General features: G+C 32.1%; 1 protein-coding gene across 1 annotated transcript in view; it reads left to right on the top strand.

Moving 5' to 3' along the window:
- Nucleotides 1-12,943, top strand: part of LOC127730639 (uncharacterized) — a 41,049-nt gene that overhangs the window by 21,785 nt on the left and 6,321 nt on the right. The window contains exons 6-10 of the mRNA XM_052239136.1: nt 4,231-4,529; nt 5,179-5,321; nt 7,020-7,114; nt 8,475-8,563; nt 12,599-12,693. Coding sequence (XP_052095096.1) covers nt 4,231-4,529; nt 5,179-5,321; nt 7,020-7,114; nt 8,475-8,563; nt 12,599-12,693 — 721 coding nt within the window. The remainder of the gene's footprint in view (nt 1-4,230; nt 4,530-5,178; nt 5,322-7,019; nt 7,115-8,474; nt 8,564-12,598; nt 12,694-12,943) is intronic.

The following is a 12,943-nucleotide window of genomic DNA, read 5'->3' as shown; positions in this document are numbered from 1 at the left end:
ATTAGGGCCCTGCCAAATGTTGGACGCCCTATAGTGATCAGTCTGTCTGTCCGTCCGTCTGTCCATCGTCCGTTTGTCCATCCGTCCGTAACAAATTGTGTCCTCTAAATCTAGAGAACCGTTATGATTTCAAAGTTTATACTTGACATGTATATTAACCAACACCAGAGGGTGTGTCATGATGTATGTATAACTTCCTAGGTCAAAGGTCAAGGTCAAAAACTTTGGTTTTAGTTGACAACCCCATGACCTATGGTAAAGATCGTGTCCGCTCTATATCTTGAGAACCGTTATGGTTTCAAAGTTTATACTTGACATGTATATAAACCAACACCAGAGGGTGTGTCATAATTTATGTACAACTTCCTAGGTCAAGGTCAAAAACTTTGGTTTCAGTTGACAACCCCATATCTAATGATAAAGATACAAATTTTTTACCACACATTATTCAAAGCGGGGCCCACAGAGATGGCTTCCATCTCAATGATATCTAGTTTGTACCACATTTTACAAAAAGAAAATTTCTTCAAAATTAATTTTTGGAAGGGGGGTAAAATTTTTTTTTTTTGGGGGGGGCAATTTTTTTTCCTCAAAAGAAAATTCTCTTCAAATATTATTTTTTTGGAGGGGGTAAACAAAAAATTTTTTTTTGGGGGGAGTCAATTTTTTTTTCCCTCAAGATTTAAGAAATTGTCAATTTTACAAAGAAAAAAATTGGGGGTCACAATTTATTTTGCTTATTCTTTGTATATAGTCTGAAAACAGATTTACTAAGTATTGCGCAACAGCACAGTGTATTGCACAACAGCAAGAAATCTTCAATTGAATATAAATTCAAATCATACAACCAATTTCATATTCTTTGACTACATTTGTTCTGTGTCAGAAACCTATAATGTGTCAAATATTTAATTACAATCCAAATTTCAGACCTGTATCAAGCTTGAATATTGTGTCCATTTTTGCCCCAACTGTTCAGGGTTGGACCTCTGCGGTCGTATCCAGCTGCGCTCGGCTAAGCAGTTTATTCTCTATTCTTAAATTATTTTGCCAATTAATAAGTACAAGAATCATGCAAATAACAGAAGTCAAGGCATATTAGCTCATCATCAGTATACCAAAAGAAAAGAGAAGAGATATGATACTATTTCAAGAGTAAAAAACAGTGCACACAGAAACTCTGCAAAAATTGTAACCCTTAAAAATCTGGTTGCACACTAAATCCCCCATGGAGATTTTGAAAAGTTGGCAGGTCTGTAACTTGTCTAATTGGGCTACTACGTATTAGTTTACTTGACTGTCCAAATGACCAATGACTTGCCTGTCCAACTGACAAATGACTTGCCTTTGGATTTGAGCAAATTTTATTTTAAGACAGATTAAAGGAAGAAGAAGAATATTTATTTCAATTAAGGGCCCCAAAGGGCACAAACATTTGACATGACAATAACATCAATAATTCGAGATTAAAACAATTAAATAACATTCAATATGAGACTCTGGTGACAACATTAAATCCAACATTCTCATCACTGCAGATGGTGCAGAATACTAAGTTGAAGACATGTCATGAAACTAATTATGTGTTTTTATGACTTGCAGAATCTTTCTACACCATTTTAATCATCAACTGCCAACTTTTGACATGTTATTTGCCCTTAAATTAAGAAAAGATTGGTCAAACAACCCTTTTATTTTAGATATCCACTTGCATATAGTTCCTTTGTAAATCAAAATTTATAATGATTTACTATTTATGAAATAAATTGAAAAAGTATTTTTACATCAATTGAATCAGTTGATAACAATTTTGAAAGTATTATATTATTATCTTATGCTTGTGTAAGTTTTTGGTCTATGAAATTTAGGTCAACATGTGTATTAATATATCTAAGTTGATTCCCACACTTTTTATACGATTACAAAATTTAATTTTGCGGTCGTATATTGGTATGATGTTGGCGTCGTCGTCCGAAGACAAATTGGTTTTCGCACTCTAACTTTAGTTTAAGTGAATGGAACTTTATGAAATTTTACCATAAGGTTCAATACCACAAAAGGAAGGTGGGGATTGATTTTGGGGGTTATGGTACCAACTGTTAAGGAATTAGGGGCCAAAAAGAGGCCAAAAATAGGCATTTTTGTAACTTCCAGACATAACTTGTGTGTTAGTGTATGGATCTCTCTGACATTGTACCACAAGGTTCCATATCACAAAGGGAATGCTGGGATTGATTTTGGGAGTAATTGCTTCCAAATTTTAGGAATAAGGGGCCAAAAAGGGGCAAAAAACAAGCATTTTTCTAGTTTCATGACAATAACTTGTGTGTAAGTGTATGGATCTTTTGGAATTGTACTACAAGGTTCCATATCACAAAAGGAAAGCTGGAATTGAGTTTGGGGGTAATTGCCCAAAACGTTTAGGAATAAGGGGCCAAAAAGGGGCCAAAAATAAGCATGTTTCTAGTTTCCAGACAATAACTTGTGTTCAAGTGTATGGATCTCTCTGAAATTGTACTGCAAGGTACCATACCACAAAGGGAAGGCTGGGATTGATTTTGGGGGTAATTGCCTCAAAATTTTAGGAATTAGGGGCCATAAAGGGACAAAAAAAAAGCATTTTTCTAGTTTCAGGACAATAACTTGTGTGTAAGTGTATGGATCTTTATGAAATTGTACTACAAGGTTCCATATCACAAAGGGAAGGCTGGGCTTGAGTTTGGGGGTGATGAATCATAAGGGGGTTCAAAAAATTTGGGAGGGGGGGACTTTTTTTTCCTTTTTTTTCTTTAAAATTTTCCATTTCAAATTGGTTATTTCTGATTTATATATAAAAGCAAATAATAATGATATGGTTTGAATTGGTAAATTAAAATTTTTTAAGTTCTTAGACCACATTCATTCTGTGTCAGAAACCTATGCTGTGTCAAATATTTAATTACAATCCAAATTCAGTGCTGTATCAAGCTTGAATGTTGTGTCCATACTTGCCCTAACTGTTCAGGGTTCGACCTCTGTGGTCGTATCAAGCTGCGCCCCAGCGGAGCATTTTATTTAAAATGGTATAACTCCAATTCTTTCCATAGGCAAGTAAGAGTCAGTATGATGATAAACTGTCATGATTTTCTAATAATTACACTCAAAGGTGTAAGTATTAATTGGAAACAACCCCAGTCTTAATAAACCACATTTAATATCTCATGACCTGTTACATAATTAAATAGGCACAATTTATTACACACCTAACTGAATACACACATTCTTGACCTCAATAGTAAACCTACAAATGTATTATTTATTTTGATCTACACTACGTTAAAATATTCTGTTAGTTTTGCTAGCTAGCTGAATGAAAAAAGTGTGGATAAAAAATGCAAGCAAATTTTATTTCACTTGTAAAATCAGTGTCATTATCATCTGACATATGTCAATAATCAAGATCTAATGAATTAGTTACAATTATCAGAAATTTGGTTGAAACAATAAACAAAATTGCTTAACTCTTACATGAGCATTTTCTGCAATAAAATTTATTTGTTTGTTCTACATTTATATCCCATTATATTTCTATTTAACAGTAATTGGAAATATCTCAGCATTAGGTATTTGTACATTTAAATTTGAATACAGGAATTTGAAATGTATTTTTTCTTAGTGAAGAATGAACACCAATTTAGATAAAAATTAGTTATTATTTTTTTTTCAGTTTTGTTGTTGAGAAAGTGCATTTCCAAGGCCTCTTTGTGGAAATTATTAAGCCAGTTATGATTAATGGCATATTAAAAAATATATTACTTGTTTGACGATTTCACTTTCCATTCATGTCACTACCATTAAATTGCAAATATTTATAAAAAAAAATATCTGACATTGAGTCTAAAATTGAAATATCAATATATATATATCATTATTTGCATCAATATTGCGAAATTCCCTACCTGTGGGCAATAACATTGAAATTTAACAGTAAGATTGGAAATGAAAAGAGAAAAAAATATTGAAAAAAGTATGGTCAGAAAGAATATCAGACTAGCTATGAATATGGCTGGATCACAACATCAACGATGATTTGATTTGTTTTGCTTTAATGCCACATTTTTTAAGAAAGCAGTTCAAAATGTGACATGACATTATCAGTTATTTTCAAAACTTAATCTGTAAATTGTTTATTTCACAACAGATTTTTTTTTACTATATATTAGTTTACCAGAATCATCTCTTTTTTTCTAGGTGAAAAAGGTTTTACACATCGTACAGATACTGGATGGTATGGTAAAGGTGTTTACTTCAGTGAATACCCCTCATACTCCATGGGATATATTTCAGGAGCCAGTCAGCTGCTTCTTTGTCAGGTTTTGCCAGGGAAAGTATTCCATTGTACAAATCTGATCCATGGAGCAGCACTGAAAAAAGGATATGACTCGCATATGTCACCAGACAAGAAAGAATTGGTTGTTTTCAACTGCCATCATATAATCCCAGCTTACATTGTGCATTACACTGGATCAAAAGGAGACTTCAAATATAAAGTGAGTTCTTAAGAATTATCAATTATAAGATGTGTCATATTTATATAGTATTCATTGCTAACTGTGGTAGAAGCAATGGAAAAAATGCCACACATTGTAAGTCAGACTTTCAGTTCAGTAAAAATGTTTTTTAATAACAGTGGAGACACAATTAATTTGAAATATAAAAATCAAAAAAATATAAACAAATAGGAAAAATAATATTCTTACAGTTTGTATATCCACTATCAAAGAGTGGCTGCTACATTACAATCACTTTGTCCATCTGTCGATCTGTTCATCCTAGAGATATTTTCTTCAAGCTTTTTTCAGGTACTATTGAACAGAATGACTTTATATTTGGTCATCAGCTTAACAGTGATGAACTGTTTTCAGATTTGTTTTACAACTTCTCCTTGTTTGCAGATACTTTGCATTTTTCAATATGTTGACTGAGGTAATTTTTTTCATCACATATTTCTTTAGTACCACTGAACAGAAAGATTTCATAATTTATCTTCAGCTTGGCAGTGATGTCTTGTAACATGCAAGTGTTTTTCAGTTCTGTTAGACACCAATTCTTCCTCTTTTCTGATATTAAGATTGAATAACAAGTAAGGTATACTTTGCAATGCATGCAACTTCATGTTAATATTTGAAATAATTTTAGGCACCAACAGGTAAAGGAACAGGTAAAGGAGGGGCATCATCTAACAAAGCTTCTGGTGATGATAATCAGCAACTTGATCTTATTTGTGACGAAGCAGAGCTTTCAAAAAAAGGAATGCTTGCAGTGAGTGCTAAGGCTACAAAGTTAGTATAACATTGGATTTTAAGATATTCCTTGCCTTAGGATAGAACTAATAAAAACATTAAGTAAACAGGGAAGACACTTTTAAATTACTACCAAAAGTGGTTGTATCCAAACTTCAATCTCAGTTGAAATACATCAACATAATTCTGATTTGTTTTTATACGACCGCAAAATTTTTTTTGTCATATATTGGTATCACGTTGTCGTCGTCGTCAGCGTTGTCCGAAGACAGATGGTTTCCGGATAATAACTTTAGTATAAGTAAATAGAAATCAATAAAATTTTAACACAAGGTTTATAACCACTAAAGGAAGGTTGGGATTGATTTTGGGGGTTATGGTCCCAACTGTTTAGGAATTAGGGGCCAAAAAAGGGGCCTAAATAAGCATTTTTGTAGTTTCCAGACAATAACTTGTGTTAAAGTGTATGAATCTCTCTGAAATTATACCACAAGTTTCCATACAACAAAGGGATGGTTAGGATTGACTATGGGGGGTTATGGCTCAAACCATTTAGGAATTAGAGGCAAAAAAGGGGGAAAAACAAGTTTTTTTCTGTTTAAAGGACAAGACAATTTAAAGCAGTCTAAGGTAGGTAATCCAATCCCAATTAAAAACAACAATGTTTGATTACCTCCCTTACACTGCTTTGTAAATGATGTATTAAGAAATGATGATTGTCTTGAGGTGATTAGCTGTCAATTTATTTTTAAAAGTTACTATTAATTATTGATAATTTCAGCCATGACTATGTATGTCATTTTATATTTTAAGACTTGTATGATGTATTTAAAAGGGTAATTATGGTTGCAAATTTTATTAAAATTTGAATTTAAATTATGACTATATCTTGAGGGAATGATTTTTTTTGGAATAAGGGAAAGGGGGAGGTGAAAAAATTGGGGGGGGGGGGGGGGGGGGGGGGGGGGGGGGTGACTATTTTTTCTCATTTCAGATTTCAGAAATTAAAAAGAAAATGTCTTCAAATATATTTTTTTGGGGGTAATATTCAGCAGGATAGTGTATTGCACAAAAGCAAAAAAATGGGGTCAATTTTATTTAGGGGGAGGGGTTCAATTCGCAACAGCATAGTGTATTGCACAAAAGCAAAAAAATTGAATATAAATTCAAATCATATAACCAATTTTTAAGTTCTTTGACTACAGTTATTCTGTGGCAGAAACCTATTATGTGTCAAATATTTAATTACAATCCAAATTCAAACCTGTATCAAGCGTGAATATTGTATCCATTTTGGCCCCAACTTTTCAGGGTTTGGACATCTGCAGTCGTATCCAGCAAGTAATGAAGTTGGGATGATGATATGTCTAGGTGAGTTTAATGACAGTTATCAAAACTGGGTCCCTTGACATAGTTAGATTTAACAGGTATTTGGATGAGTATGTTTGTTGATGATAGCTAAATTCGCATCAAATTAAGGTCATTATGACCTACATTTATTCTTTTCATATTTCTTTTAGTGCTTAGTTTAAATTTAAAAGTCATTTTAGGGAACACTACACACTTTGATATCTTTGATAACCTGTGTTCTGATTTATCTCAGAAATTAGTATAGTGATTTAGTATAAATTGGTTGTAATACCAGTATCAGTATTTTGAATGCCAATAAATTAACAAAATAAAGCAAAATATCAGAGTTGGTCATCAATGTAATGAATTATGTTATTTTATTTACAGAGTATTTAAAGGTCAACAGATTACATTTACTGGCATCTTTCAACATACACAAGCAGAAATGTATAAATTAGTTGAGAAACATGGTGCCAAGAAAGGTAAACTGCAATGTCATATTGTAATCACATATTTCTTAGAGGCTGTTCTCATTAGTAAGTAAAATGTCTGATAAACTAGTAGGGGTATACTTTGCAACTTCTTGTTACAGTATTACAAGTAAAATATAACTTCTCTTTAAGAGCAAATCCACCAGTTTTATCCTACTTTCAGATTTGATTATATATACATGTATTATGTGTGTACCTTTATTATTATCAATCAAAATTGTTGAGAAATAAAGTAAAGGTCAAAGACTTTGTTTTTCAAGATAATGGAGTAAAAAAAAAGACAAAAAAAACATACTAATTTCCAGAGACCAAAGGACAAACCATTAACAACTTTAAGTCACAGTACAGTCTTAGCATGTTTTGATGATCCTTTTTAAAGAATTGATTGTGCTTATCAAAGAGATGTTACACTTCCACAAAACTAGTGGACTAAAATTTGATTCAAGTTAGTTTGAATTTGTTTCTTCAGACTGATCAACTGCATCTTTGCTAGCCAAGGGTAACGATCCACTTCCCTCCTCTCCACCCTTGGCAGATTAAGCCAACATTTGTGATAACAATGTTGCACCATCTATCGGTAGATTAAAGTCACGCCCATTCCGAATACATTATTCTTGACCAATGGTAGCACTTGAACTCTTCAATTCGGAGGTAAAAACACGGTAGCGTCTAGATTCTACACACTTGGTAAAGCAGGAAACGAAAATATACATTGACATTCATGCATTTGTGCAAGAAACATACACAGGAACTTCTATTAGTTGATTAAAAACATTCAAATTGTCACTAAATATAGTCGTATGTTTAGGGATGTAAAGACTTGTTGCACAATAAGCATGTGGCAATTGTTTACATACACTTTCTACATTTACACGTGATCATGTTATAGGCACTTTTATATTGGATGCAGCGAGTTTCGACTGCAACCAATGAAAATCATTACCTTGTGTCTCCGAAATTCTATCTCAATCCGCCAAGGGTGGAGAGGAGGGAAGTGGATCGTAACCCTTGGCTAGCGAAGATGGATCAACTGGTGAACAATTTAAGCAGTTACTTAAAGATTATAAGTATAAATCAAGTGTGTGGTATGAAGATATTCTTACCATCCAATACAATGGTTACATGAGAAATTAGAAAATTCAAAAATCAAATAATTAGTTATCAGGCAGACTTATATAGATAACATATGCCTTGGATATGAAAACTGCCATTATTCATTTAACTGAAAAGGGGTATAGCTGTGTGAAAAATGGCATACCCCAGGTTAATTTGTAAGTATATTTGTAATTTATTCTTGGTAAACTGTACTATATTTATGTCATCACAACGATGTTTGTCTTTCTAATTTTAGGCACTGCTGCTTCATTTAGTTTTTTGATAGCAAGTCTAGATGAATACTGCAATTTGTCAAGCAAATGTGCACAAGCAAATAAGAAAAATGTAGGTAAATTTAATCTATTCTATAGGTATTTTGTTATAATTTAACTACATTACATTAGAATGAAAAACAGTTTTTCAATGGTATACATAATACTTACAAATAGGGAGAATTCAGGCACTTATTGAAAGCAAGCTTGGTGGCCTTGGGCTGTTTTCTACTCTTTGGTTGAGTTGTTGTCTCTTTGACACATTCCCTGTTTCCATTCACAATTTATTAAAGTATTAGGTATTTATCATTTTTGTCAGAGAATTATAACTTTCGGGTAAAACACAATAAAGGGAACAGTAAGGTTGCACTTGAGGTCAAAAATAAAGGTCAACACAATAGAAAAATAAGTTGTGAACCTGAAACAGTAATGCTTGAAATTTGTAAAACTCATTTGGTTTGTGGAAAAAACAATAAGAAATGTTTTATATTCTACTTTGTATGGGGTTAGGTAAGTGCTGGTTACAGACAATACTTGTAAAATTAACCTCTAGAAATTTATGTCTTTAATGAACTATCCCAAGACTTTTTGCACAATTATAATTCCAAATCAATTTTAAATTAACAAAATACCTACCAAAAAACACTTTTGGTGGATGATAAAGGATAGTCATTTCTACTGAACTTCATGAAATAAATGTTTTTCTATCATAAGCATATTTTGCCTCCAAATATACTTGAGTTCATTAAATTAACCTTTAAGTGTATTTTATAAGTCTTTAACAAATCTACATGCTAGTATACATGGTATAAAATCAATTGGAGAAAGAAATACATGAAATTTTGAAAAAAGAAAAATTTATTTTATTTTTTTTTTACCTGGGTTACGGACACTACAAAAAGAGTCTGAAGATATAAAAACCATGAAAATAATCATGAACATTGATGAAGATGAATTTTCTTGACCTCGCATTAGAAAAGAACATCTTTTGAGTTTATGACAAACTGTATTCCAAAACGGGGGTTTTACAATAAGATTTTCTGGTTTCAAATTAGTACGTCAAGGATTACTATCAGCTCAAATATTTTTAGCAGTTATCTGTTTTCTTTTTTTTTATGCCCCCGCCGTAGCAGAGGGGGCATGAAGTTTTACCCTTGTCCGTACATCCCAAAGTTGATTCCATTTTCTAACTTAAGTTTGCCTCAACCAAATGTTATGAAACTTATACACAATGCTTATTACCACAAAACACAGATCAAGTTTGAATTTTGATGGTGTCACTTAAACCGTTGTAGAGTTATGCCCTTTTCAAAAGGAAAAATTGCTGAATTTTTCGTTTCCGTTCTCTAACTTTAGTATGCCTCAACCAAATGTTATGAAACTTATACACAATGCTAATTACCACAAAATACAGATCAAGTTTGAATTTTGGTGGTGTCACTTTTTCTGTTCTAGAGTTATGCCCTTTACAAAAGGAAAAATTGCTGAATTTTTTGTTTCCGTTCTCAAACTTATGTTTGCCTCTACCAAATGTTATGAAACTTAAATACAATACTTATTACTAAAAAAACTCAGATCAATAACAAATTTGGGTAGCCTCACTTTTAACGTTCTTCAGTTATGTCCTTTTATAACTTTATATGATATGCAAGCGGGGGCATCATCTGTGTCCCATGGACACATTCCCCGTTTATTTTAATTTTTTTTATCAAACGATTATGATGATACAGCAAAGCAGACAACATAAAATCTACAAATTCAGCCATTATTGATGAAATAAAAATATCTATAATATCATAGTTACGGACACTACATCATTTTTGTAGTGTCCGTAACCATATTTCAAATTATTCTGACTATATGCTAATAAGAAGGTGCAAAATTTTGTTATTGTGTCAGTGTTTAGTGTCATATCTATAAAGAAAAATAGCTTATTGTTTACTGTAGCTATTCTTTCTTGGAGAATAATAAGCTGATTAGGGACACTACACTTTTCTGAAAAATATTTTTTTCTACTTTGAAAATTTAAAAAATATTCTGTATGAACCATAACATTTATATAACTGTATTTTATTTTAGTGTTGTTATATTTGAGTATGTTGACATACCTATTTAATGAATTATCTTGCAATTAATTTTATTTTCCTTGGCCATAAATGATCAACACTTAATAGATTAAAAAATGTATAACGAAGCACCACTTTTCTGCATGTTAAATTTTTGAATTAGCTCTGATTTTTGTAAAGTTGAAATCATTTTAATTGCCATTTAATAATCTGTAAATGATAACATGAGAAAGGATCATTACACTTACAGTTAAAAAGATTTTGAAGATATCCGCAAAATGTCTGAAAATGACCAAGGCACATTGATGGCCCTTATTTCTAGCTAAATTCAAAATTAAGATTTGATAGCGATTATCAGAATGTATCATAGTATCATATAATGAATACATAAGAAATAGGTCTTATTTCAGCTCACCTGGCCATTTTGGGTGTAATTGTCAATGCTTTATAATGCAAGCTATACAAAAATCTTTCTAACATACAGTATTTGTACATCAACTTGATATGTTTTACATCTTAAAAATTACTTAATATTAGGGACCAAAGAGGGAACCTACCGACTCTTTTTACAGGAAAATTTACAGGCTTAGAATTTAAGCTTAATAAATGTCTTCTGATCTTCCACTTCCAATTTAAGGATTATTTAGCCAAAGCCTGTATTTAGTAGAAAGTAAAATAACAAAAATACTGGACTCCAAGGAAAATTCCAAACAGGAAGCAGAGTTTTCCATTCAGCATTTAAGCCGGGTGTGCCGACCACCTTTCCAATTTAGGAGGTGGTCGGCTTTTTTTTCAAATTCTTGATTTTTTTGGGGTTCCAAACCGTAAAAATTTAAATATTAATTGCGCCTTGCTAATTTGTTTTTATTGACAAAAAATGGCCGATCGTCAAATTTCAATGTTTTCTTTTATTAATCGGGGGAAGAGAAAGGCAGATGAGTCGACAATGGTGATAAGGAAAATTCTAGGCCAAATAAATAAACTAAAATGGATAGTTGTATTGAAATTGTTGAAATTGAAAAAAAAGCATCAAAACAACGGAAAAGGCACGCAAGTGAAGATAAATATGAACAGGACTTTAAATGGCTAATCGTCACAGAGGAAGGATATTACTGTTCTGTGTGCCAAAAATACAGCACTAAAACAAGGAACAGGACAGACACTTGGATCGATAGGCCATGCATTCGAAGGAGGAGGGAGTCCTGCAAAAGCCATCTGCTATCCGAGATGCTAAGAGAAAAAAGGGATAAATTATTGAAAAAAATCAAATCAAAGAAGAATATTTGACAGTTTATGTGACTACATCTATTTATTTTTGTTCAATTCCATTAAATGTGAATCCCCACCCACAGTAAAAAAAAAACCCGGTTGGAAATGTTTAAAAAAAAAAAACACCTGTTTGCAAGTGTTTTTTTCAAAACACCCACCTTACCTTAGTGAAAAAAGGAGAACACTGGGAAGTCCTTTATCAAATCGCAAAATCTAAAGCTCAAACACATCAAACGAATGGAAAACAACTGTCATATTCCTGACTTGGAACAAACATTTCTTTATGTAGAAAATGGTTTTATAGTTAGCTAAACCTCTCACTTGTATGACAGTCGCTTAGAATTCCATTATATTGACAACTATGTGTGAGCAAAACAAACAGACATAATAGGTAAAAATGTCAAAAATTGGAGTACAGCAGTCAACATTGAATTATAATCTTAATCACTATAAAAAGAAATAACTATTTCAACAAAGAAAAACAAAACGCATATAAACACTCTATAGACATAGTACATAAGTAAAAATGAAAGACAAGAATTCAAAAATGACCATAACACAATAACACTATGGCGTGATGTATAAATACCAAGCCATGCCAAAAGTTTATTACCCAAAATGGACTAAACAGTTAAGGTAAAAAATATATAGAGACTAATAAAAAGAACACTATTACATGTAATTAAGATGATAAACAACTTCAGTACCTAGAATCTATACTTAGTAGAAGAATTTGGAGGCCATTAATTTTGATAAAAAAAAAAATATTTCAGGTTCCGATTTTAGGAGAAATGTTTGTTTATGACTGTATACTTCAGAAGAAAATGTTAGATCAAGATGATTACAATATGGACATCTTATTTTCAAAGTTTGTATGATTATAAGTTAAACCTTTTAATTAATTATACCCCCACTGAAAGAGTAGGGAGTATATCACATCATCTTGTCCTGTTGTCTGTCTATCCATCCATCTGTTCATTCTTTCATGCATCAAACAATCATTTTCATATCCCTTTTCTGAGATACTACTGAACATATTAACTTCATATTTGGTCAGAAGCTTGACAGTGATGATGAGTTGTAATGTGTTTGGACTTTTCTGATCAGTCAGACACCTA

This window comes from Mytilus californianus, unplaced genomic scaffold, assembly GCF_021869535.1.
Source record: "Mytilus californianus isolate M0D057914Y unplaced genomic scaffold, xbMytCali1.0.p SCAF_2, whole genome shotgun sequence".
Lineage (NCBI taxonomy): Eukaryota > Metazoa > Mollusca > Bivalvia > Mytilida > Mytilidae > Mytilus > Mytilus californianus.
The sequence above is the reverse complement of the archived record's forward strand: the minus strand, read 5'-3'. Positions and strand labels throughout refer to the sequence as shown.